Here is a 23,388-nt window from a genome sequence, read left to right as displayed (position 1 = left end):
GGGGCCGGGGCCGGGCTGCTGGTAGCAGGAGCCTCAGGAGCCTCGCTGTTAGTGGCAACGGGGACGACGGTCTCCGAGGTCAGGGTGTCACAGGGAGTGCTGCTGGAGGCGGCCGCGGAAGAGGTACCAGTGGGCTGAACAGCAGGAGCCGAGGGAGTGTCAGTCTCGGTAGCCACGGGGACGACGGTCTCCGAAGTCAGGGTGTCACAGGGGGTGCTGCTGGAAGCGGGAGCGGACGAGGCACCGGTGGGCTGGACGTCGGGAGAAGAGGGGGCCTCGCTGTTGGTGGCAACAGGGACGACGGTCTCCGAGGTCAGAGTATCACAGGGGGTGCTGGAAGCAGCAGCAGACGAGGCACCAGTGGGCTGGACGTCGGGAGCCTCGCTGTTGGTGGCAACAGGGACGACGGTCTCCGAGGTCAGGGTGTCACAGGGAGTGCTGGAAGCAGCGGCAGCGGCAGCGCCAGAAGAGGCCGGGGTCGAAATGGCGGGCAGGCTAGTACCGCTGGGCTTCGAGGCCGGGTCGGCATCGCAGCCAGTGATCAACTGGATGATGATAAGCTGGATCTTGTCGGTGAGCTCAATGCCAGCAGCACCACCACCGAGGGCAGCCAACTGGGCGCGGGTACCCATGGAGATGGTCTCGATGGCCTCACCCTCGGTGAGGAGCGAGAGCACACCGTGGAGGTTGGTGCCCAGGAGGTTATCGATGGTGTCGGTGAGGAACGAGGTGAGATCGGAGACGAGGTCGTTAGCCAGGTTAAGGGCGACCTCGCCGCCGTTGGCAAACGAGAGCCAGTAGATCAGGAGAGACTTTTGCTCATCCCCGAGCTTGTTGCTGGAGTCGGCGAGCCACTGGACGACAGAGGTGCGGGTCTCCTTGGACAGGGTGGTGGCAGCCTGGCCCTTGGCACAGGCTTCCAAGGCGGTCTTGACCGTGGAATCGAGCTCGCCAACGACATCGCTCTTGAGGATCGCAGTCAGGGTGGCCTTGGCGCCGTCAACCAGGGAGCCGGCTTCACCGACAAGGCTGCCGATGGCGGAACCGGAAGAGATGGTGGACAGGCCGCCGTGGGGCAGCGAACCCAACGAGAGCACATCCTTGCCGGTCTCGTTGTTCAACCAGGCCGTGACGGTCTTCTTCAGCTCCTGGGTAAGCTTGCAGTCGGAGCTGTTCAGCCACTCCTTCAGGGTGGATTGAACCTTGTCCTCCAGATCGGAGGCCATGCCACCGGAGGAGCTGAGGGCCAGGGCGGACTTGACCTTAGGCTCGAGAGACGACCCAGCGTCCTTGAGGAAGGCAGTCAGGGAGTCCTGGGCGGAACCGCTGAGGACCATGCCGACGACGTCATCGACGGAGGAGAACACGCCGTCCAGGGTAACGAAGAGGTTGTCCTTGGAGGCGATGTTGGCGGCGGTAGGGATGAAGAAGGAGAGGGCGGAGGTGGTCTCGACGGGGAGGGTGGCATCGGCCTCACCGTCGGCCCACTTGAGCAGAGCAGTCTTGATGGACTTCTCGAGGTGAGCACCGTTGTGGCTCTTCACCCACTCGACCAGCTCCTCACGGGCGTGGGACGAGACGACGCTAGCCTTGCTTCCCAGCGCAGCACTCTCCAGAGCCGCGGCGGCAGGGCCACTGATTCCGGTGAGGATGAAGGCCGGGCTCTGGCCGTCCTGACCGAAGAGCGCCGCGATCAGGCCAGTCAGATCCTCGACAACGTCGGTGACGAGACCGCCAACCTCGCTGACGAGGCCACGGTTCTCGAGCTGGGACCGCGGAAGAGCGAGAGCATGGCTCGCCAAGCTCGCGAGCAGGAGCAGGTTGTCAGAACGCATGATGTGACGATTGTGATCAAAGGAATGTATAGGTCAGCGAATGGCTTCTGAAATCTATCAGAACAAAAAGAATGAAGCAAAAAAGCCGTTGCGATGGCTGAAAACAGCCAAGTTGGTTAATGACAGACTGGTTAAATGGTATCAAAAGAAAGACTGGGTGGGAGAAAAAACAAAACAACAGAAGAACAAGACCAGGTTCAAGCGACTGACGGATGCTTGAAAGGTGCGCCCACGGGGGTGATCATCGCTTTGCTTTATATACCCCTGAGCACTTTTTCATCACCCGTGGTACTAACATCCCTAAAGGCTCGATAGAGACTTGCCCCCCATTCTGGATTCCACGATTGGATCAGCGCGCCCCTCGTCCAAGGAGGTCGACCATCTGTGATCGCGGTCCCGGATCTTCGAGGCCAAATTGACCAAGTGGGTCCGGACGGTGTGCACGAAGGCAAATAAGAGCGCACATGAACCACTGGGTGGACACCTTCGAAACAAACCAAAGGAGATGGAATGAGAATAACTATTTCTGGCAATGGGCTGTGCTAGTTCAAAGGTTATGCGAGCCGAACGGTTGCGGATCAGGAGCAGACCCCCATGCCACGGGTTCGCCTGTCCAGCGTATACGATTCCAAATGTCACCACTCCTGCTATGGGCAATAGAGAGAGGCATTGTAGGAACCTAGGAGGAGAGGGATAATCACGGAAGAGTGAGAGGGGACAAAGTGGACATGAGGATTCCATTCAAGCCGCGGTCCACTTGTGGGAAACATCCAGCGATAGTCAAGACGCCGGCCAACTACTCTCAGGGGATACGTGGGCCAAGTGTAATCCCACAGTACTGATTGTCGCCATGTCGTTGGGTCCTGAGCCAATGAAGGCACATCTCACGAACATTTGGGGTAACCTGGGTGAATATCACCGAACCCGGTGGACAACCCATGGTTGATCAGCACGGCCGGTCTTACGTCCTTGAGCTGACCTTGGAGTCGGGGTCGTGCCTGAGAGAAAATCATGGGGTCAATCAATCAATCAATAGTCATTGCTGGGAAATTGTTTTGTGCTTCTCGAATTTCTGGTTGTTTTGGAGCATGAGATCACTGAGATACGTTTTAAAATGGATCCATGGCAGATAGTGGCTTTTTGGCGAGAGGCATCATGAGTGCCGGTCACGATGGACCGTTGACTGATCAAAATTTATACCCGCGCCCGGTCCATGCAGTCGCAGTCGTGCTAGGGGAGAACATCTTCATTACAGCAGCACTCCTCTGCACTGGGCTAGGACGAAGCGTCACGAGACCCCCGAGCAAAGAATCCCACTGCCTTCATGACGGTCTTATGCTTCGCGCGCGGCGAAACCATCGATATCTTCCCTATTTATCCATATTAATAGCAACGGCCTTATGGAACGAGGCGGACGAACGCCTCCCAGGAAGCAGACCGGGGGGTTCGCGAGCCAAGATCACAATACCCTATGCTAGCAGCCGTTCGAACATTGCGACACGGCACCGGATCCAAGGGAAGGAGAAAGGGGAGCGCACAAACATCGAAAGGGGGGTGGGGAAGTGTGGTGAGAAACCTGTTAGCGTCGGCGTACTACGAGCTTAGTGCATCGTTAGTCAGGGACCGGCGACGAGGAAGAAAGAGGGGCCGGGATTATGGTCTCCCTCCTGGAGTCCTCCATCCGTGCGATGCAAAGCTTCAAGGGATGAGTGACGGAAAAAGGACAGTGGCTCCCCCCAACCCTGCAGTATATGGCAGTCGAACTGGGGTCACCAAAAAAGAAGTCACCATCAGCAGGATCCGGGCCAAAAGGAAGGAAGAGCACAGGCAATTCTCTAGTTTCCCCCACCCGCAAAGCAGACTGTTGTGCACTCAGGGAGATCGTTTCCCCAACGGGTGTTCCTGACCCGACGACCATGTATCCTTGGTTCCTGACACTGGACTCCACTTGGGAATGAGGATCGAATCCGAGGAAGCCGTGTCTGTTGGACGGATGACAATAAAATATAAATATACACCCCCGACTCCAGACTCCAGACTCCAGACTCCAGACTATCGGGCGGAGAGGGGCCAATTTTCAAGTTGTCGTTTAAAATAAGATAGGCTCTTAGTTGGGTTAAAGATGAGTGGCGTCTGTAGTATAGGTTACTAACCCAGCCAAGGAGGATTAAAGTAAGCTCGCCATTTATGATTAGTGGAGGTGGGGTGGAAGTAAATTATTCTCCAAGCAGTAAGTACTCCGAAGTGGATGATAAAGGAGGGAAGAGAGATGATGAGATGGAGAGATGAGAAAGAGTGAAGTGAACTTGGATGTGAAGAGATTCAAGTCGGAGAAACGACGATGCCAGTCAGGTGATTGTGGTCAGTTTCTTTCTCTACCTCTTCGTCTCTCTATCGGTCTGGATGATGATGCTTCTCCCATCCACCAGTCTATATCCCGAGAACAGATTGGTTTGAAGGGACGTCGAACATGCTGCGCATCGTTCGGTGCTCACATATTGCGATGAAGCAATCTATTATATATAACAGGCCAGCAGAGGTATAGTGGAATGGACGCCTTGCAGACCAGTCCAGGTCTGGGACCACCCTAACTGGGTAAGATCAATTGGTCCATATCGCCGAAATGCTATAGTTTCTCCTGTTCTCTGATGTCCAATTCATTCCATCCCTGTCGTATGGTGGATTAACAAGAAGTACGAGGAGTGATCAGTATATCGAATATATATCTCCACCATACGCCGGAAAGTACACCCTTGGGGAGATCATGACGACAGAGTTCATCCACATCATTCTTCCCAATCTATCATGAGACACAAAGCTAGAAGCAGCATGCAATCCAAATGGGTATAAGAAACTGATCCAAATAGATCAATCAGACCCATGGTTGCTGCAGCCGGATTCCTGGGTTGTTTGCATGTTGCCGGGACAACTGGCAAGCACACGTGACCCGCGCGGACCCAGCCACCCGATGTTGTTTCGTTTCCTGAAAACGAAATGATCCGATCTTCAATCAACCCCGACCATACGACAACCAGACGACAATAACGACCCCAACGGCGCTAAATCTGTGCCTCCCCCCCCTTGACCGGACACTACTCCATTGTACATGACCTCGTTCATGTGTCTGATCCATTGGGAGTTGTGATGATGGCCTCTCCCAATTCCCTCTCGACCGCGTATACCAGCGGTCTCTCCCGACAACCGTCGTCCCGGCATCTAACCCGCGCCGCCACCTCACGCGCCGGTTCCAGACGAACCTCCCCGGAAGTCCAGAATGTTTCTGCTGTGAGTAGGAATCGACAGCTGGAGTCCTCTAGACGGTATTCGCCGGGCGACAGCTCCGATGACGAGGTCCCCGAGCCGAAATTCAGCGCCTCCGTCAAGGCCCTGCTGGACGAGGATGTCGACTCCCCCCGCCTGCAACGGAGGCCTTCCGACAACTATCACCGCCCGAGCGATCGGGTCGTGTCCACGAGCCAGGAGAGGCGATCTCGCACCGCGTCGCCCAACGACCATTCGACAGGGAGCCCGGCGCCGCGGGTGGTCCGCCTTGCCCCCAACTTGATCAACGGCACTTGGTTCCAACGAGAAGGATCGCCCCTCACCAATAGTGAGAGCGCCGGCTACGACAGTGCGAGGAGTTCTTCGAATGACCTGATCACCCCCGCGCCGCGACCGCGCACCGTGCGCATCAATCCCTCCCGGAGTTCAACTCGCTCTCCCGCCTCGATTTCCCCCTCGCAGCGTCGCTGGGAAGAAACCGACTCGGCCGAGGAGCAGAGGAGCGCCGAGCGCCTCGAGGAAGAGAGGAAGGCGCGGTACGAAGAGGAACAGGCGCCGCGCGTCGGCTCCTCTTCCGTGCTTCGCGCGCGTGGTGTGGAAGACGTCGGCCTGCACAGCTCGGTGCGACCGAAGAGAGTCGGCCGGTTAACAGGAAGCTTTCTGAATGGACCCGCTCGGAGGGGCGTGTTAAGACGACAGAGCGAGGAGAACGACGACCCGCAGACCTTCCTCACCGCGGAGGAAGGGAATGATCGGGAACTCGACGGCAACGGCAACCGCGCCGACTACGACTACAAGAAAACAGCGAAACCTTCATCACCACGGGTATCGTGGGTGGACCCGAGCCCCCTCGACCGGGCAGAACGGTATCGACCGCACGATCCCATCAGTCACCGGCCTGGAGAGGAAGCGTTCTCCCGGGGTTCGTCTCCTAAATCGTACGGATCGCATTCCAAGTCAACCCCGGGATCTTCGTCCGACCGGTCGTCGAAACCGCCAAGTGGGGCAGAGCAGCCCGTGTTCAAAGTCCCTCCGTTGCCGGAGCTGCCCTCCACTCGCGACCAGGAGAACGAGCCGCCACCGACTTTCAAGCGGGCCAAGCCTCAGGGGTTTAACCTGCTGGACAAGCCGGAAGGGTTGGCCGTCGTCTACGGGGATGAACGTAAAGACGCACCGCAGAACGAGGCCCCGGCAGGACCGTCTCCGCGGAAGATCCTGGCAATGCGCAGCAACAACGCCCCGCATCATCGACCGGCGCCCCCGCCGCCCAAGATGTCGGTCCTCGAGACGGCAACAGCCAACGCCGGCGCCGCCACGTCGTCGTCCTCCCGCAAGAAGCGGAGCCAGGTCTCTGTCAACCACAAGCCGTTCACACGGTTGGACTGCATCGGCCGGGGTGGGAGCTCGCGGGTCTACCGGGTCATGGCCGAGAACTACAAGATTTTCGCTCTCAAGCGAGTCAACCTGGAGGATGTCGACCCGGTCACCCTGGCGGGCTACAAGGGGGAAATTGATCTGCTCAAGAAGCTCGAGAATCTGGACCGCGTGGTCCGGCTGTTCGACTGGGAGCTGAACTCGGACAAGCACACGCTCAGCGTTTTGATGGAAATTGGCGAGTCGGATCTGGAGAAGATCCTGACGTATCGACTGAACGCCGAGGACGCGGTGTTCGACTGCAACTTCACGCGGTACTACTGGAAAGAGATGCTGGAGTGCGTGCAAGCGGTACACCACTACAACATCGTGCACTCGGACTTGAAGCCGGCCAACTTCCTCCTCGTGCAGGGGCGGCTGAAGCTGATCGACTTTGGCATTGCCAACGCCATCCAGGACAACACCGTTAACGTGCACCGCGAGCAGCAAGTGGGGACCCCCAACTACATGTCACCCGAGGCGCTCGTCGACTCGAACGCGTCACTGGGGCTGCCGTCGAGCGTGGGGAAGGTCATGAAGCTGGGCAAGCCCAGCGACGTGTGGAGTCTCGGCTGCATCCTGTACAAGATGGTGTACGGACAGCCGCCGTTCGCCAAGATCGCCAAATACTATGAGCGCATTCTGGCCATTCCCAACCCGCACGTAAAGATCGACTTCCCGGCGTTCGGCGTAGGCGGCGTGGCAGTACCGCCGGGGCTGCAGCGGACGCTGAAAGCGTGCCTGCAGCGCGACCAGACGCTCCGACCGACGACACAAGAGCTGCTGGGCTCGCGGGACGCCTTCCTGTATCCGGACGCGCAGCTCGAGGGGGCGGTGCCCGTGACGCAGGAGATGCTTAACCGGATCCTGGTCAACGTGGTCAACCACTGCCGAGTGCGCGGGGTGCCGCGTGACGAAGAGCTGGCGGCGTGGCCGGCGGGGTTCTTTGCCAAGATCAAGGCTGCTTTGGAGGAGAACGCATGATTGACTTGACTTGAATATTTTCTTTTGTTGATTACTGTCGGCGTTGCCCACTGAGCGTCTTTCATTTGTTCTATACCATTGAGCGGGATGCATTGCATGTTGGGATAGGAGTTGGATATGTGGGATTTACTGTACAACGAGCAATCAATCATGTTCGCTATTCTTTAATTAAGCTGTGTATTCGTATGTATCTCGTCATGAAGTAAGAGCATACTCGGTATAGACTAAAGGGTGTCAACATTTAACGTATAAATTCTGCCGCATTATGCACACCGCCCACATGACCACCGGATTTTCTCCCGACAATTTCTCCATCCAGACTATCCGATCCTACGACCAACCTCTTCCGACGAACCTCCCTCTCCACGCGACCGGAAAAGAAACAAAAAGAGAGAGACACAGGCCACCGCAGGTCCCACCCACAACAATGTTCAGCCGCAGCGCCCTGGCGCGGTCTCTCGCCGTCTCCGAGCAGCTCTGCACCCGCCCCAGCGTCACCCGCATCCAAGCTTCATCATCACCTCTCCGCAACGCAGCAGCATCCTTCCACCAAAAGAGCTACACCGCACAACAAGCAACGCAAACCACTCCCTCCTCCTCCTCCGCCTCCTCTTCCGCACCCTTCACTCCTCCCACCACCGCCACATCCACAACCACCACCGCACCAACAACACCAACAACACAACAAACTAAAATCCCACCACCCCCCCAGTTCACCACGCCCCTCAAAGCCAGCGAATCCCTCCTCGCGACCCTTCCGCACCTCGCCGCGCAGCGCCCCCACTTCCTCACAGCGCACATCCACGACCGACCCTACCTAATCACCGAGGGCGACTCCGTGCGTCTCCCGTTCCTGATGGCCGGCGTGGAGCCCGGCGACGTGCTGCGTCTGAACCGGGCGAGCGTGGTCGGGTCGCGCGAGTTCTCGCTCAAGGGTGCGCCCTTTGTCGACGAGAGGCTGTTTGAGTGTCGTGTGCGTGTCATGGGCGTCGACGCTGAGCCGCTCCGCATCAAGGAGAAGACCAAGCGGAGGAATCGCCATGTGCAGCGTATTACCAGCAAGCATCGGTATACTTTGCTTCGTGTGATGGAGGTTAGGGTTAAGGGGGTGGAGGAGTTGAGGGAGGAGGGGGTGGATGTTGTTAAGGAATAGTTGTTTTACCTATATTGGTATTGTTGAATGGGTTGCTTTTCCTTTTTATTGGTTGATTTTCTGTTTCATTTTTGTCTGTTGCTGTGTCGTGTTTGATCTCTGTTTTCGGGGATTTAAGATTGATATGTGGTTGGGGAGGGAAGAAAGAGATTAGGTGGATTGTACAGATAGACTGTGTATTCTAGGATATAGTGTTATATGATTTTTTTTGTTACAGGCATCCGTTCATCCCTCTCTCAATTAAGTCGCTCACCCAAATCGACCACTATCTAATTAATAACACCACACGAGTAAAAACAAACACGTCTAAGAAGAAAGAATGTCCGCAGCGATCTTCTCAGCCAGCGCATAAACAACAGACTGGGGATGACCCGGCGTCAAAAACGGAAAGCTAGCGGCATCGACGACCCTCAGCCGGCGCAGACCAAATACCCTCGCTCGAGCATCCACAACAGCCATCCCATCCGCTGCGCGACCCATCTTGCACGTCCCCGCCGCATGGTAGATCGTGGCCATGGAGCCGGCGATAAAGGCAGCTATCTCGTCGGCTCCGTCCCCGACGTCTCGACCGGGGTAGGTCTCGTTGCGGTCGGCGACGCCCATCTCGACGAGCAGGTTCCAGATGTGGCGGACGCGGCGGAAGGCCTGAACGGCGAGGTCCTTGTCGACGGGGTGGGTGAGCCACTGCGGGTCGATGAGGGGTGGATCGCGCATGTCGGGGGTGCGGAGGGAGACGGTGCCGCGGGAGAAGGGGGCGACGAGGCCGGCGGAGATAGTGCCGTAGTTGTAGCCGTCGAGGGGGTCGGTGCCCTTGACGAAGCCGTCGCCGACGTAGGCGTTGATTGTGAGCCACTCGAGCTCCGGCCAGTCGGGGGGTAGGAGATGGTCGAGGGCGCGGCGCGTGGAGGCGGAGAGGTGAGCCCGGAGGGGCGGAGGCAGCTTCTCCCAGCCGTAGTAGCCGGGGATGGCGAGGGAGAGAGGGCCGGTGGCGCAGCAGTTCCAGAGATGTTCGTTGTGCGCGGCGAGGGAGGCATTGTTGGCGGCGGCGGATGCAGTGAGCACGTTGACGCGGCGGGAGGCGCCGAACATGACATGATCTTGTAGGTTTTGGCCGACGCCAGGGAGGTGGTGCGTGCAAGGGATGTTGAGGCCGGCGAGGTCGGCACAGGGCCCGACGCCGGATGCGAGGAGGAGTTGCGGGGACTGCACGGCCCCGGCGGAGAGGATGACTTCCTTTCTGGCGTGCAGGGTAAATTCGAGTGGTGGAGTGCCAAAAGTGCCTGCGGTGGTGACCTGGACGCCGGTAGCGGTCTTGTGCTCGAAGAGGATTCGCAGGGCGAGAGTCGACGGGTAAATAGTGAGGGCTGAGGAGGTCACCGGATCTGACAGGGCTGCGCGGAGGAAGCTGGATTCCGACGAGGAGCGGTGGGCGTTGCGCGGGTCGACGGTCGACGGGGCCCAGCTGGAGCCGAGGAGATTCCCGGAGTTGAAGCCGGCGATCTGCGGCATGCCCGCCGCGATGTAGGCACGGCGAACCCAGGTGGCGAAGGCGTCGACGACGGGGCCGAAGGAGATCTGGAGAGGTCCTCCGGCAGCGCTGAAGGCGTCGGGGGATTCGAGATTGCTGGAATTGTGGTACAGAGCGGCGTTCGGCGGCGTGTAGTGCCCGGAGCGCTGGAAAAAGGGCATCATGTTGTCAAAGAGATAGCTGTTGTCGCCGACTTCCTCCGCCCAACGCTGCATGGCTCCCACGGAGGGTCGATGATACGTCATGTAGTTGCGTGCGGAGGTGCCGCCCAGTGTCTTACCGCGGGGATAGTGGACGCGGCGGTTGGCGGCCCCCGGCTGCGGGGTGGTCTGGAAGCCCCAGTCGACATGAGGATTGGTATCTTTCGGATCGCTGCCCGTGTAGAGCGCACAGTACGCCGGGACGATGGATCGATTACCGTTGCCGACTTCGTAGAAACTGCCGGCTTCAACGACCGCGACGCGGAGAGAGGGGCCCCCTTGCGCCAATCGCGTGGCCACTGTGAGACCAGCGGTGCCGCCGCCAACAATCACATAATCAAAGGTTGCATTGGTGGGAGGGCCAAAGGATGAGCTGGGGAGGGTGATGTCTGGGCCGTGGTTTGAGGGCCCAAAATGCGATGGAGACGCAAACGCAGCCAGCTGTAGCCCTAGTGCCAAATTGAACAAGCGCATCGTGGCGAATCTACCGTCGCTGTGCAGATGAGAATGAAAGGAGGGGTGAGACCTCAATTAAATACGCCCTCTGGCTGAAACGGAAGGGCCAAAATTCCACTCGGAGTGTCAGCATTCCTGCTGGTTGTCAATAGTGCGACGCATGAAGCTGCAGAAGGCGCAACTCTAGCGCCAATGAGCGCAATGTTCTCAAAACGAATGGGATTATTCTGGAACGGCAAGTTCGATGTCATCGCACCGCGTCATGCTCGATCGACTTTCCGAGGGACAGGAACGAACGGCAGTCGCGTCAATCGAGCTACCGGGTTGTAGACGATTCCTGTTGATCGGCGTCGATGATGATCCACTATGTGTCGGATCAATAATATTGCCATATAGTCGACGAAACAGTGGACGCAATGTTGGCAGGCAGGCACAGACGATCCCGACCGACTGTTCAATCTGGGACCAATTGGACGACGAAACGGTCGTGAACGTGGGATCTCTTCCCGTGTGGTACATGAAACTGACGATGCGGAGGATAGAGACGACGCAAACACTGGGAATGTCAGTACTTTTTCTTACTCGCACGATAAAGTCATGTAGAACAGGGAACGAGAAAAAAAGAATCATACAATCCCCCGAGCGCAAACATGCACGTCAAGATCACCTTCTGTCGCCGCGTCGTGTGTATGCGCCAAAGCATTGGGAACGGCAGACAGAGCACCAGTACGTCCAAGCACATATTGATGATGGCGTTGCCCCGCGTAAAGGGTGGACCGTTGTGACAACGTCCGGTTTGGACCAAATCCCAAAAGGCGGAGAAGGGTCGACAACCGGCCAGAGTGACGATCACGCAGGAGACCCAGAATGCGGCGACTAGAAAGCCAGCGGCGATCAGGACCCAGCGGAAACGCGTAACGACACCGAAGATGCGGGCGTAGAGAAGGAGAACGGAGGCTTTGGTGATGCTGGTGTTGGTGAGGTAGAGGATTTGGACAGGCATGAAGACCTAACCATTCCCAATGGTTAGAGGAAATTGTAGTATAGGAGGATAGATAGGTATGCAGTAGGGAAATACCTTCAAATATCCAACCACCTTGGCCTTCGAAATCTCATCCGCATGGTGCCCGAGGCCAAAGTAGATGATCTGGATCCATCGCAGGATGGCCATGATCCAGTTGACAACCTGCATCGTCAGTCCTCGAAACACACCGCATCGGTCTCCACAAGGCGTATATCTACCAGTGCGACCATAATGGTATAGTCATCCCAACCGTAACCCACGCGGGACACCCATCGCGCCGTCCAACGCAAGACGACGGCTATCGTGGCGGCTGCGACGGTGATGGTTGTGCCTATCCACAGTTCATACGCGATGTTCTCGTCATTCCTATGCGTTACCGCCATGGGGGGTTCATTGCCGCTGTATCAGCCTCCAGCTCGGTTGGATCTCGATTGACGTTGTTGGCTGGAGTTGAGCTCATCAGTCCGCCACCAACCGAAGTGATAGAGTTGAGATGATCCATGGTTCAAGACCGAATGCCGATGTAGCAATAGGTGGAATGAGTGGATCCTTATCCGCGTGGGCCGTTTGCGGATGCATGATCTAGATGGATGTATATCGGATCTCCATCCAGATTGATGGGATTCAGATCGAGAGGATCACCTGACAACCCGGCAGTCTGGATGAACTTCTCTTCTCAACACATCTTTCTGTTTCTCAATTCCAATCTATCAATTCCATCTTCCATCACATTTCCCATTCGAATCAACATTGATCTCTCCAACACTCCTCGCGAACTAAGACAAGAATGTAAATTCTTTGTCCGAGTAATAAAATACCTACTTCGGGTTTATGGACTTACACGCGCAGACTATGCCAATCAGCTGCAAAGTATGATGCATGAGATAATTATCAACTAAATAACTAATTTAACGGTCTTTTTTCGTCACTTGGGATGAGATGCTGAATAAGAGAACAGAACAGGATCATTTCATTATCAGCGGTCAGCATTCTTCAAGCCTGCCGAGCCAATGAAGCAATTTCCTCGGCCAAGCCACTATCGAGCTTTGGCTTCTCCTTGGCTTCCAACGGACGCCTAATCAGGCCTCCTAGTGGCTCTAGCTGAGGTGACTAAAGTCGGGCGCTTGGACGGACTGTTGGATATCTTTCGTCCATAATTTGGACAGCAGAGAAGGTGCCTATTGGTGGAGTCCAGTCTCCCTTGCTGATCAATATCCATTTCGGGTCGTGGTTTCTTGGAAAAAATTTCGCCCCTGTCTTATCCGTGGCGGAGCGCTAGTTCTCATCACAGCGTTAAACGAGCTGTGGTGGCACGAGGAGAAAAGATGGGGGCGAAAAATCATCAATCGATAGGGACTGACGAGGATGAAGAAGGGAAGGAGAGAGAAGAGGATTCTGCGATGGAGAAGATACACGCAGGCTCTTAGGGTAGAGAATCTGGAGTCTAAGCTGGTCTCCACTGGTCTCGGCTCTCCAGGCGGAATGGGGCTCATGACGGCGATCAAGCGAAGACACCTTAATGCTCTTGTGCCACGGTGCCACTGTCTTTGCTCAAATTGGGGAAGAAAAGTGGGATAGATGTCTCAGCATTTCCCACATCATCCTCCCGTCTCCGAATATGCCCACCAATTCTAATAAATCAATGGACGAACCATCCGATTTGAATGGCTTCCCTATGTTTAACGACCGCATCAAGGAAAAAAGGAACAGGAATATCTGAGATGAGATCGCAGAAGCTCTCTGCGATGATGGATTTCTCTGAAAGTCAATCTAATGATGACCAACGAGGGAAGACTCTTCTCCTGAAGTATCTAACCTTCTTCAGCCTAGAAAGATGGCCGAACGGGTTCGCTTCCTGCAAGGCTATCCCTCCCCCAATCCATACCGTCCAGCCATGCTCTGCTAAATTGCCAAGATCACTGGTCTGGAATTCTGACAGTGAAGTTCTCCCCTCTTTCTCCATCTCCATCTCAACTTGCATTTTGGCGGTTACCGATCTTTTTTCCTCCTGATCTATCTTCCGAATCGAAGAACGAACCCTTCATTTATTGATGTAATTGTATATCACCATTGACCAAACAACAAGACAACAATAATAGAAAAAAGAGGAACGAGACGAAGAAATGGAAGACTCCCTCGACAGCCCCTACGGCTTCGCCCTCCGTCGCAGCGGAGGCTGTCTCGACGATGAAGTCGACTGCGGAGAAACCTGGAAACCTTTCCACACCTGCTGTCCCGGGAGGACCTTCTGTCCCCCAAACCAGAAGAACGTCAAATGTTGCCCCTCTAATGCCGACTGTCTGCAGCTGATCGAAGGCGATCCGCACTGCGGCAACGGCACTGCCAACATGTACGACGCCAAAGTGGACGACGAGCATGGGTATTTCTGTTGCGATCCGGCCGAAAAGGGCTTCATGCGCCCGAATTCCTTCGTTGGATGTACCGCCGACATTGGAGATTTGGGCGCCTCCACCTCTCTAATGTCGATTGTCTCCAAGGGAATGAGTATGTCTACCTCTTCGATTTGGACCCCGTAGAATCAAAGCACTGATTGATAAAAGCAACCCCTACCCCAACCCCAACCCCCTCCTCGAAACCAGCTCCCGCCCCCTCAGCCACAGAAACCTCCGACCTTTCCGGCCCCGAACAGTCCGGCCTCGTCACGGAGGGCGCCGACCAAAACACCGGTACGAACGTTGGCGCGATCGCCGGCGGCGTCGTGGGCGGCGTTGCCGGCCTGGCTCTCATCATCGCACTCCTCTGGTTCCTGCTGCGTCGCCGAAAACAACAACAGTTACAGCAACAGCAACCACCGTCAGTGAACCCCGTGCCCAGGCACGAGTTGCCGGCTTCACCTCGGGTGGAGATGGCCGTCGACCCCAGTACGGCAGGGTTCTTTGGGAAGAGGGCTCCGACAGAGCTGGATCCAGAGCCAAGGGCTCGACAGTTGGTACATGAGTTGCCCGCGGGTGGATCGGGGGGTAAGGACATGCCGTCCTATCGATGAGGGTGAGCGACTGTACAGGTTGGGTGTATTTGATGGGTGTGTTTCCTTTGGTTTTATTTGACGCTAATATCCTATGTCGTTGCATTCTGTAATTTAAGCGACAGTGCTGGGGCTTATACAACTTAGTATCATTTTGACTATGATTTCAAATTATTGCTTCAAAGCATTTGGTCCTCTACCATCGATCTAGCGGACAAAACAAGCGGCCATCACCACTAGACCATCACGTCATTTTTTAGTCTCGCAAGTCTCTCACCGAGCTGCCATTGAAGTATTCCGGATAACAAACGGCAGTAATACCAAGTCGTATATGCTCACATAACCCCGAGATTCCGGCAGATATAGTAGCACATGATGTCACATTGATGCCGTGTCACACCAACTCAAGCTCCTCGTGCTCCCACTTTCTGCGTCTCGTGCTGGCATCCCCGGAAGAACGTCCCCTCATGGCCTAGTAGTGCTGTTCGGAAAACCTCCATCCTTCCATTTTATGATTTTGCTCCCCGCCGTAGTGGCTGCTGAGGGTACTGAGGCTGTGCATGGTTGTCACGCGCCTCTGAGTTTTTGAAGGAGCTGATTGCAGAGTGAGTCCGTCCCCGAACAACATCGCCGGAATTTGAGCTAAAGAGATATGCAAACTGTCGGAATAGAGATATACACTCAAGATTCTCTATCGAGAGAGCTGGATTTGCACTCATTCTTCTGCAGACCTGCAAAATAATCTATGGGCTAACGACTGGGATGCTGCAAGGACGCACATGTCAACTTTGTGGATGTACGTTTCTGCCATAGAAAATTATGTAACGACCACGAACCGACAATCAAAGTCAAGAAGAATAGGATAGAAATAAAATCTTGGAAAGTTGTTCATAGTGGCGTCACGATCGCATTTCCGAACTTGTAGTATGATAAGAAGACAGGAAGGCTTTCGAAGAGGAAAACCCTAGCATTTATAACCTGGAACAACTGGGGCAAGGTGCTACTACTTCTCTGCAAGAGCAGAGCTCTGCCCATGTATTGAAGATCATTGTAAAATTGCCATGATCTCCCAACAATGAATCCCAAAACGACGAAGATGTTGATATCGCTTAGGGCTGAACACAATCAGGCACCTGCAGGCATCAACAGGGACTAACCAAAATAGTATTAGTCATCTGCCAAGCTCTGCACGATGTTGTATCAAAGCGGGAATATCATCGAGCTGCATTCTGCAGTTTTCCCCATCGGATCGCTCTAATACTGGGCTAATTTGATAATGTTCCAATTGCTTACCAATGGCTTGTAAGTAGCATGCTAAACTATTTGTTGGTATGGACCAAGCACAGCCATTGGGGACCACCAGGTTGCGTGCCTCTCGTCGAAGACCCCGTGCATCGCGCGCCTGCGAAACTTGCCGCGTGCGCAAAACCAAGGTAGGCGCTTGAATTATTCAACTGTGTTTTGTGTGATCCCTGATTGTCTCTTGATCTTGACTTTTTTTGATAAATGGCGCTGTATATGCTGCACGATGGCTGATTCTCATAGTGTGATCAAGCCCAACCATGTTCCTATTGCGACTGTAGAGCTCCCCTACCGTAAACTAGATTGAGTCAAGACAGGGACAGTAGTGCTGATAACTATCAGATCACTCGCTGGACTGTTTCTATCGTGAGACCGGCTCAACCGACAGCCCATTGAAGCGACCTGCTCAGGTCAAGGATGTCCAAAGGTAAGTTTGTCGCCCTGGTACTCGTTTCTCGACTAACAACCCTAGAAAGAAAAGCCGGCCCTCCCCATGGCCGGAGGCAGATATCAGTCCTGCGTCAGACAGCGTTCAAAGAAGAGAACCCCTAGATCAAGTCGCTGAGTCTTCGCCCATGGTGACTCCTATACCCGACCCCAGCAGTCTCGCCGGGGAGACTCCTGAGCTGGGCGACAATGCCTCGCGCGACGGTCTGAGCGGCGTAAACCTGCACACCAGTGGCACCGAATTCTACGGTAACTCGTCGAACCTGGCGTTTTTGGGAAGCTTGTATGCGCGAGCCCGTCATCAAGCGGAGAGCCAGGTGCCACACGTGGCTGATCCGTATCTTCCCGCCCAGACCACTCGGGCAGACATCGCCACTCCCACTCACCAGTTGGACAAGCAGTCAGACGGCGGGAATTCCAAATCCCAGCTTTCTATTGTCAACCTTCTCTACAATCCGAGTTATCCGAGTCACCTCCAGCCGCAGGTTAGCGGGAAGCTTGACGGAGAACGTGGGAAAGAGTCGCAGCTTGGTGCCGGGGCATTGCCACGTCGCCACGTCGGTATGTCCCTACCAGTCAACTCTCTGATTTTTATCTCGTAAATTGATGATAATTATAGGTCGTGATGCTACAACGCAAGTTGAGGGGCTCACCTTAGAAGCGCAGCTGGAGATCGAAAAGATCTTCATCAGTAGCTATTTCTCCAACAAACACTACATCCACCCCATGCTCAACAAACACGATTTTATGCAGCGCTGTGAGCATGAGGCTTTCGTCTTGTCTCACCGACCCAGATTTGCCCAGGGCATGTCTAGGTTCGCTGGCCTCTATTTTACTGTGGTGGCGGTGGGCGCTATGAGTGCAAGCCCTAACGAGACGTCTCTACTAGAGCATTATTCCACGACTGCAGATAGTGCCTCTGGTGAGACAAATACCGCACAAGCGTCGGCATTGGATTTCGCAAATCATTACTACAAGATAGCCAAGCAGGCTCTTGGTGACTTGTTCGAGGGGGGATGTCTAGAGAGTGCGCAGGCACTTTCATTGCTGGTAAGATCTTTCCATGTGGATGGGAGCAATTGATTCTAATGATGGATAGGGCGTGTATTGTCAAAATGCCCTGCGGCCGCACAGCTGTTTCATGTACAGCGGCATGGCCGCAAGGACGGCTGTGGCCATCGGGCTCACATCCGGTATGTCGTCTGCTTCTCCGAGTATGCGGAGAGAAGGTCGACGAACGTGGTGGTGAATATCTCAGTCCTTTACCAATAACAACTCGCTAATGTTAATCAGGGGCATCTACTCCCATGAAATGTTCGTTCCCTGGCCAGGCTCACCTAATACCACGCTAACACTGCGCAGAGAGATGTGTTGCTCTTCTGGACGTCTTGACAGCATGAAAGATCTCCAGTATTACCAAGTTCCACTGCCAACAATCAAAGTATGACAGTATACCGTATTAGCCATAAGATCACTAACCAGAGCAATACAGGGCACCCCCGACAGCCAGTTCGATCCCGACGCAGAGGACCAGGACGTAGCAATAATCCCCGTCATGGTAGCCCTAGCTCACATCATGTCCGAAGCATCGCATCAGCTCTACCATTCCTCCAAGTTCTCGATGGGCGAGAAGTCTGAGATTGCGCTAGACTTGGACCGCAGGCTGCTGGAGTGGAAGACCAAGATCCCGCCGTTTCTCGATATCGACATCGTGGCTTTGAATGACCCCGAGTGGGCCTTCAAGCAGAAATTGGTCCTAAAGCTGCGTGAGTTTGACTTGCTCATTTCGACGACACCGTCTCACGCGTTCGCAGGATTCTACAACACCCGCATCTTGATCCACCGTCCCTTCCTGGCGGGTGCAACGGCCAACACCGAATCGCCCGCGCTCCAACAACATTTGCACCCTTGCCTAGAAGCCGCACGTAATAGCATCCAGGTGCAGTACGAATCGTTCGTGCACCGGACGTACTTTCGAACATGGTACGTTCAGACTCACCGAGCTTTCCCAAGCTACTCCAGAAGATTAACACAAATTCGAAGGTGGTACAACACCACCTACGCTCTCTACGGCGCCATGATCCTTTTGCACATCGTGCTGTCAGGCTTTCCAGGCATCGATGACGATGCACTCCTCCAGGAGGTGGACAAAGCCGTCGAGATTTTTGAATCGATGAAGAATATTCTTGTCGCGCGCCGCTGCGCCGAGATGATCCGCGAGGTATCGGACGTGGCGCGGGCGTGTCTAGCGCGTCGGGGGGCGCTCGTCCCACCCGCACAGCCTGCATTTGGGCTCCAGCCTGATGTGGCGGCCGTCCATGATGGTTCTGGACAGGATGAGTTCTTTTACTCTTTGTTTAACCAGGATGCGCAGGATGACACGCGCGCGGAGATGCTGGCGAACCTGGTGGATCCGACGATCCTGGAGGATTTTGCGTTTGGTGACTTCTCGTTCATGGGATAGATGTGCTCTGCTGCTTGTTGCTGAGTGTATACTCAGTTGATGATGAGGGAAGAGGTTGCATTGATATAGTGATGAGTGGAGACTGAGCCACTGCTCTGTTGTGTTTTCCTGACAGGCAGCTGGGGAAGAGGCGTGACAGAGCAGTGGCCTGACTGGCAGGGCAGTGACAGCTCCATGTCACGCACCTTCTTTCTACCTCAGGCATCACCCATCTCCTTCCTCTTCAGGCCTCCCTCAACCTCAGGCACCCTCCACCCCCTCCAACCCCAGGCCAACCTCCCCCCGTCAACCTCAGGCCAAACCGACCAAAAAAGGCTCCCTTATACCCCCCTATCAAGTCTAATATCTCGCCCAGAGAAACCCGATGGTCGAGTGGTCAAACACTGAGCTATCGGACTCCATCCCACGGAAGAAACGCCCAGATTTGGCTTAAACTAGTCCTGCCCGTCCCTTGTGGGCGATGAGCGAGGGGACGGCCTTCGTTCGAATCCCGGATGGGATATCGAGGCTTTTCGCTGTTTCAAGTCATCCTATGGCGCGACCCCCTGACCGTTTGGCAGGGGCGGGAGGGGGGATATGGCCTGCATCCCCGCCTCGCTACCAATCGCCGATGACCATGTGGGATGGAGGACGCGAACAAGTCTGGCAGTGGGCCCTCTTTTTTTGGAGTTTCTTTCTGTTGTTTTGGTGTGGTGAGGCTGTACGCGTCTGCTGTTGGGGGTGGTGGTCATGTTGGTGTGGTGGTGAGGTTTATACTGACTGCATACATCTCCTATCCACTGTTCTTCCAGGAATGATGCCATCCTCCGATTCAAAGCGAGGTATACTTCTAAGAACCATTATATAGCTGCAAATGTATACTATGAAGCCATTCCCATCATCTGATACCATGGTCCATTGACTCTATTCCTAACAGGGTGGTCAGAGTAGTCCCCCATCCCAAATAGGAAATACCACTCCAATGCCTGCCCAACACCACCACCACCACCTCCTACCTTACCTGCCACTGACCTCCTGAAGCCATTTCCTCATAACGAACATCTCATCTTGACCAAAATTTGTTGTTCTATCTCCACCCACTTACCTACCTTTTGTGGTGTTCTTCCGCAACCACACCACACCTGTTATTTTGAAGCTATACACATGACTTTTCTACCCTTTAGTATTGAGGTATTGTTTACAGTTCAAATATATGATTATAATTATATGTAACACTTGTTTTATCTATTCACACTACTTATTAATGCTTCCGCTATATTGAATTCACAGACATGGGTGCTAGTCCCGATAAGCTACATGCCAAGCATCGATCCTTCGGTCCGGCGGCTCCACCCGGTTGGTCCATCTCGGATCCAAATATATATATAGAAGTAATCCATGTATACCTACCTACCTAGAGTAATATACCATATAGCATACTCAGTAAAACCTACACCAGCGCTAATAATAAACACAGTCTTAAAAGCATAAACACCCACCATCATATATCGTATCCCCCGACAAACCAACCAGCCGCAGCCACCCAAACCATCACCCACCGGAAAACGAACCACCGCTCCCGCTTCACCGCTGCACTCGTCCCTAGATACTCCGACCCCTGCGATGTGGTCGAGCTCGAATCCGAACTCGAATAGATGCTGGTGCGCTCCCCGACCGTCCCATCCTGCACCCGCACCCAGGTGTCCAGCCGCGGTGGGCCCTCGTCTTGCAGCAGCAGCTCGATCTGCCGTCCGCCGCGCGCCCACCCCCCATACCCGCCGTAGCCGGTTCTCCGACCGTAGCACATGTGTAGGCCGTTTCCGGTGAGGTTCATGTAGGGGAGTTGGCTGTCCCAGCGGAAGCACCTGCGTAGTATTAGTATTTATCTACAGAAGGATGACGAGGGGAAAGGGTGGATAATACCAATCATTCCCGTGGTCATGTCCACTAAACGTCGCGATCAGCCCGTCCGTATCCAGCAGTGCCTCCATAAACGCATAGTCTTGCTCGCGGTAGTCCTGCACCCCCGGCATGTACCCCTGCTGCTTGACGATGTCGTGGTTGAGGCCCGGGGCAGCGGGCCCCCCGACACTGGCTTCCTGGAACGCGCGCATCGCGTAGGTCGGAATGTGGAAGAAGGCTAGGGATGGGACGGTGCGATTGTATTTCTCCTGGAGGGACTCGCGGGTTTGTGTGAACCAGTGGACGACCTTATCGCTTGTTCATTAGATTCACTTCATATACCAGATTCGTGGACTCTCGTCTAAATGGGAGAATTACCGAGTCGTCTACCCAATTTGGCCGCCGACTGCCCGGGCGCTCCGCCTCCTCACACGCCTGTCCGCCCCGCGAGTCAAAAAACCAGAGGATGAGCTCGGGCGCGATGGAAGAGCTGTTGTTGTTGTTATTCTCGGACGACCACACAGGGAGGTAGTAATTGGTGATGCCTGCGTCTGGATCGTCGACCATCTTCCGCGTCAGGCTGGCGTGCGGGTAGTTGGTGGTCTCCCGTTCGAGGAGATCATCGGGACATAGGCCCCGGTCGCTTTCGTGGTTGCCGTAGACGGAGGCCCAGCGAACATGGCGATCGGTGAGCGGAGCGACAAGGCTGTCGATATACAGGCTGGAGTTGGAGGGTCCGGGTTTTGTGCGACCGGTGATGAGGTCACCATTTAGGACGGCTAGCTGGGGATTCTCGGCGGAGAGGATCTGCGCCATCGTGTCGGCCGTGTGGGCGTCGTGGGGAGGCCCCACGGTGTTTGTTGCTGTACATTTTCATCCAGATTAGAGATGTCTTCAAAATTTAAGCCGGAGGGGAGAGTTGTCAATTACATTCTCCATAGTGAAGGTCGGAGAAGAGCGAGATCTTGAACGAGCCCTCGGGGGTGAACCGCAGAGCATTGGTGACGTTGGGGGCATTAGATAGAGCCATTGATTCCGCAAAACACTGCTGATCGCGGGTTTTCATCCGATCCAGAAAGACATGATGGTTGAGGTGGAAATCCAGGAGATGCGAGGCTGGTAAATCTCTGAAGGGCGAGTGAGTTACATCATGCCTGACTAGAGGGGAAACCGCCTAGCGGTGTTACACCGGTCAACAACGCCAGGCTCGATTCCTTGATCTTTCTGCCCGGTTTGAAAGATGTCGTCTGAGATGAAATTCCTGCAGGTACCCCAATGCTTGTTTCACCAGGTTCCTGGACTTCTCGTCTGTGAGACTCTCTTTGTTTGTGCGCATCAATCATTTGTAGTCATCTCGATAGTTGCATCGTGGTGGGTCTAGACCTATGACAGGAATGCGACCACATTCATCCCGACAGAGGATATTCCAAGTATATAGATAGATATTGCAACAAATTGCATGCAATTGACAGATATATGTGTGAACATTTACAGGATAATCCCGGCAAAGCGTGACGGTCACCTGACCGGCAGGAATTCCTTCAGGCATCAACGGGACTTGCAAACCTTCTTCTCTACACATTCCTTTGCCTTCATCTTCCATCCATTCCACTAGTCCGCTCAAACCTCCCCCCCGTTTCGTCATTTCGTGGATTTCCCCGCATCATGGATATAGGAGATACCTCCTCTTTTCCTGACCTGCTCCACATCGCTGAGCTCCGGGGCCGCGGTCCAGGAGATGGTCGGAGATCCCCCCGTCATGACACGAACTGAGGGGGCCATCGTGGGTATTCCCCTGTGACAGCCATCGGACGTCTCCGTTGGCGTCTGTCAGACTCTGGGGTAAACGAGGCGTCTGGCGCAGAGACCGGTCCTTCTAGTTCCTCCACCGTCTGCGCCAAGTTCTAACCCCCCGCCAATCCCCCGGACAGGATCGAGATCTGGAGCAATATATCTCCATCGCTCCAATCCTGTCACTCAATCTGCACGCTCGAACTAGAAAGACCAAGACGTCCCCGTGCTATCCAACAGTGGAAAGACAGGATGAGACAGGCCAAGACGTGCCGATTGCCGGCCGGGTCCGACAAAACCTTCACCGGTGGAGTCGCTAGAAGGCAAAAAAAGCGGGGATCCATCATTCCAGTACAGCAGACTGTAGATCGTCTCCAACTCCCTCGTCGTCTGGGATCCACGGTAGACGCCGATTACCGAAACAGATTAGGGTAACACCCTACGTTATAATCGTCCGGATCGCATGGAGCAAAGTCGGCGTGAAGAAAGATAAATTATCACCGCAATTAGGTTATCTTATTACCTACTTGCCTGGACCGGGTCGGCGGGTCCACTGAACCACCGTTTCTATCAATCACCTCGGTTAGGGTTCGCGCGGTGGCCAACATAGTCAGATTTTGTTTCTTGGCATTTCCTTTCGAG

The 23,388-nt window shown here is 54.8% G+C and overlaps 10 protein-coding genes across 10 annotated transcripts; 5 read left to right on the top strand and 5 right to left on the bottom strand.

The window, feature by feature from the left end:
* Window positions 1–59: 59 nt before the first annotated feature.
* Window positions 60–1,835, bottom strand: BDW47DRAFT_125484 (putative cell wall protein; the record flags this gene model as incomplete). The annotated part of the gene is made up of 1 exon (XM_024816392.1): window positions 60–1,835. A coding segment is annotated over one exon (1,776 nt), but the record flags the coding sequence as incomplete, so codon positions are not given.
* A 176-nt stretch (window positions 1,836–2,011) lies between these two features.
* BDW47DRAFT_28144 (uncharacterized protein) lies at window positions 2,012–2,767 on the bottom strand. Its single transcript, XM_024818653.1, has one exon. The coding sequence runs from the start codon at window positions 2,574–2,576 to the stop codon at window positions 2,136–2,138; it is 441 nt and encodes a 146-aa protein (XP_024672346.1). The 5' UTR covers window positions 2,577–2,767; the 3' UTR covers window positions 2,012–2,135.
* BDW47DRAFT_28149 (uncharacterized protein) lies at window positions 2,767–3,555 on the top strand. Its single transcript, XM_024818654.1, has one exon. It carries the CDS (start codon window positions 2,958–2,960, stop codon window positions 3,438–3,440), a length of 483 nt encoding a protein of 160 aa, XP_024672345.1. The 5' UTR covers window positions 2,767–2,957; the 3' UTR covers window positions 3,441–3,555.
* Window positions 3,556–4,893: 1,338 nt separating this feature from the next.
* On the top strand, window positions 4,894–7,616 carry BDW47DRAFT_105223 (serine/threonine/tyrosine protein kinase MPS1). The gene has a single exon (XM_024812504.1). The coding sequence runs from the start codon at window positions 4,980–4,982 to the stop codon at window positions 7,512–7,514; it is 2,535 nt and encodes an 844-aa protein (XP_024672344.1). The 5' UTR covers window positions 4,894–4,979; the 3' UTR covers window positions 7,515–7,616.
* A 253-nt stretch (window positions 7,617–7,869) lies between these two features.
* On the top strand, window positions 7,870–8,887 carry BDW47DRAFT_105222 (mitochondrial 54S ribosomal protein bL21m). The gene has a single exon (XM_024812503.1). It carries the CDS (start codon window positions 7,942–7,944, stop codon window positions 8,665–8,667), a length of 726 nt encoding a protein of 241 aa, XP_024672343.1. The 5' UTR covers window positions 7,870–7,941; the 3' UTR covers window positions 8,668–8,887.
* Window positions 8,888–8,973: 86 nt separating this feature from the next.
* On the bottom strand, window positions 8,974–12,258 carry BDW47DRAFT_117348 (GMC family oxidoreductase; the record flags this gene model as incomplete). Its single annotated transcript, XM_024815068.1, has 5 exons — window positions 8,974–10,673; window positions 11,172–11,407; window positions 11,484–11,860; window positions 11,930–12,037; window positions 12,094–12,258. The coding sequence occupies 5 exons, from the start codon at window positions 12,256–12,258 to the stop codon at window positions 8,974–8,976; spliced, it is 2,586 nt and encodes an 861-aa protein (XP_024672342.1).
* A 1,740-nt stretch (window positions 12,259–13,998) lies between these two features.
* On the top strand, window positions 13,999–14,882 carry BDW47DRAFT_117347 (uncharacterized protein; the record flags this gene model as incomplete). The annotated part of the gene is made up of 2 exons (XM_024815067.1): window positions 13,999–14,380; window positions 14,437–14,882. The coding sequence occupies 2 exons, from the start codon at window positions 13,999–14,001 to the stop codon at window positions 14,880–14,882; spliced, it is 828 nt and encodes a 275-aa protein (XP_024672341.1).
* A 306-nt stretch (window positions 14,883–15,188) lies between these two features.
* On the bottom strand, window positions 15,189–15,666 carry BDW47DRAFT_105218 (uncharacterized protein). Its single transcript, XM_024812502.1, has one exon. It carries the CDS (start codon window positions 15,578–15,580, stop codon window positions 15,371–15,373), a length of 210 nt encoding a protein of 69 aa, XP_024672340.1. The 5' UTR covers window positions 15,581–15,666; the 3' UTR covers window positions 15,189–15,370.
* A 526-nt stretch (window positions 15,667–16,192) lies between these two features.
* On the top strand, window positions 16,193–19,074 carry BDW47DRAFT_117346 (fungal specific transcription factor domain-containing protein; the record flags this gene model as incomplete). The annotated part of the gene is made up of 11 exons (XM_024815066.1): window positions 16,193–16,294; window position 16,407; window positions 16,506–16,590; window positions 16,636–17,171; window positions 17,230–17,660; window positions 17,710–17,855; window positions 17,904–17,924; window positions 17,973–18,051; window positions 18,103–18,376; window positions 18,425–18,593; window positions 18,654–19,074. 11 exons carry the CDS (start codon window positions 16,193–16,195, stop codon window positions 19,072–19,074), a joined length of 2,265 nt encoding a protein of 754 aa, XP_024672339.1.
* A 1,480-nt stretch (window positions 19,075–20,554) lies between these two features.
* On the bottom strand, window positions 20,555–21,985 carry BDW47DRAFT_125477 (metallophosphoesterase family protein; the record flags this gene model as incomplete). Its single annotated transcript, XM_024816391.1, has 4 exons — window positions 20,555–20,918; window positions 20,977–21,263; window positions 21,334–21,818; window positions 21,886–21,985. 4 exons carry the CDS (start codon window positions 21,983–21,985, stop codon window positions 20,555–20,557), a joined length of 1,236 nt encoding a protein of 411 aa, XP_024672338.1.
* Window positions 21,986–23,388: the final 1,403 nt, after the last annotated feature.

The sequence above is a fragment of the Aspergillus candidus genome (assembly GCF_002847045.1).
Source record: "Aspergillus candidus strain CBS 102.13 unplaced genomic scaffold BDW47scaffold_20, whole genome shotgun sequence".
Taxonomy (NCBI): Eukaryota; Fungi; Ascomycota; class Eurotiomycetes; order Eurotiales; family Aspergillaceae; genus Aspergillus; species Aspergillus candidus.
The sequence above is the reverse complement of the archived record's forward strand: the minus strand, read 5'-3'. Positions and strand labels throughout refer to the sequence as shown.

What these genes read in the sequence shown, in the direction of transcription:
- BDW47DRAFT_28144 (XM_024818653.1), bottom strand. Translation starts at nt 2,576, where the DNA reads ATGGAATCCTCATGTCCACTTTGTCCCCTCTCACTCTTCCGTGATTAT.
- BDW47DRAFT_28149 (XM_024818654.1), top strand. Translation starts at nt 2,958, where the DNA reads ATGGCAGATAGTGGCTTTTTGGCGAGAGGCATCATGAGTGCCGGTCAC.
- BDW47DRAFT_105223 (XM_024812504.1), top strand. Translation starts at nt 4,980, where the DNA reads ATGATGGCCTCTCCCAATTCCCTCTCGACCGCGTATACCAGCGGTCTC.
- BDW47DRAFT_105222 (XM_024812503.1), top strand. Translation starts at nt 7,942, where the DNA reads ATGTTCAGCCGCAGCGCCCTGGCGCGGTCTCTCGCCGTCTCCGAGCAG.
- BDW47DRAFT_105218 (XM_024812502.1), bottom strand. Translation starts at nt 15,580, where the DNA reads ATGAGTGCAAATCCAGCTCTCTCGATAGAGAATCTTGAGTGTATATCT.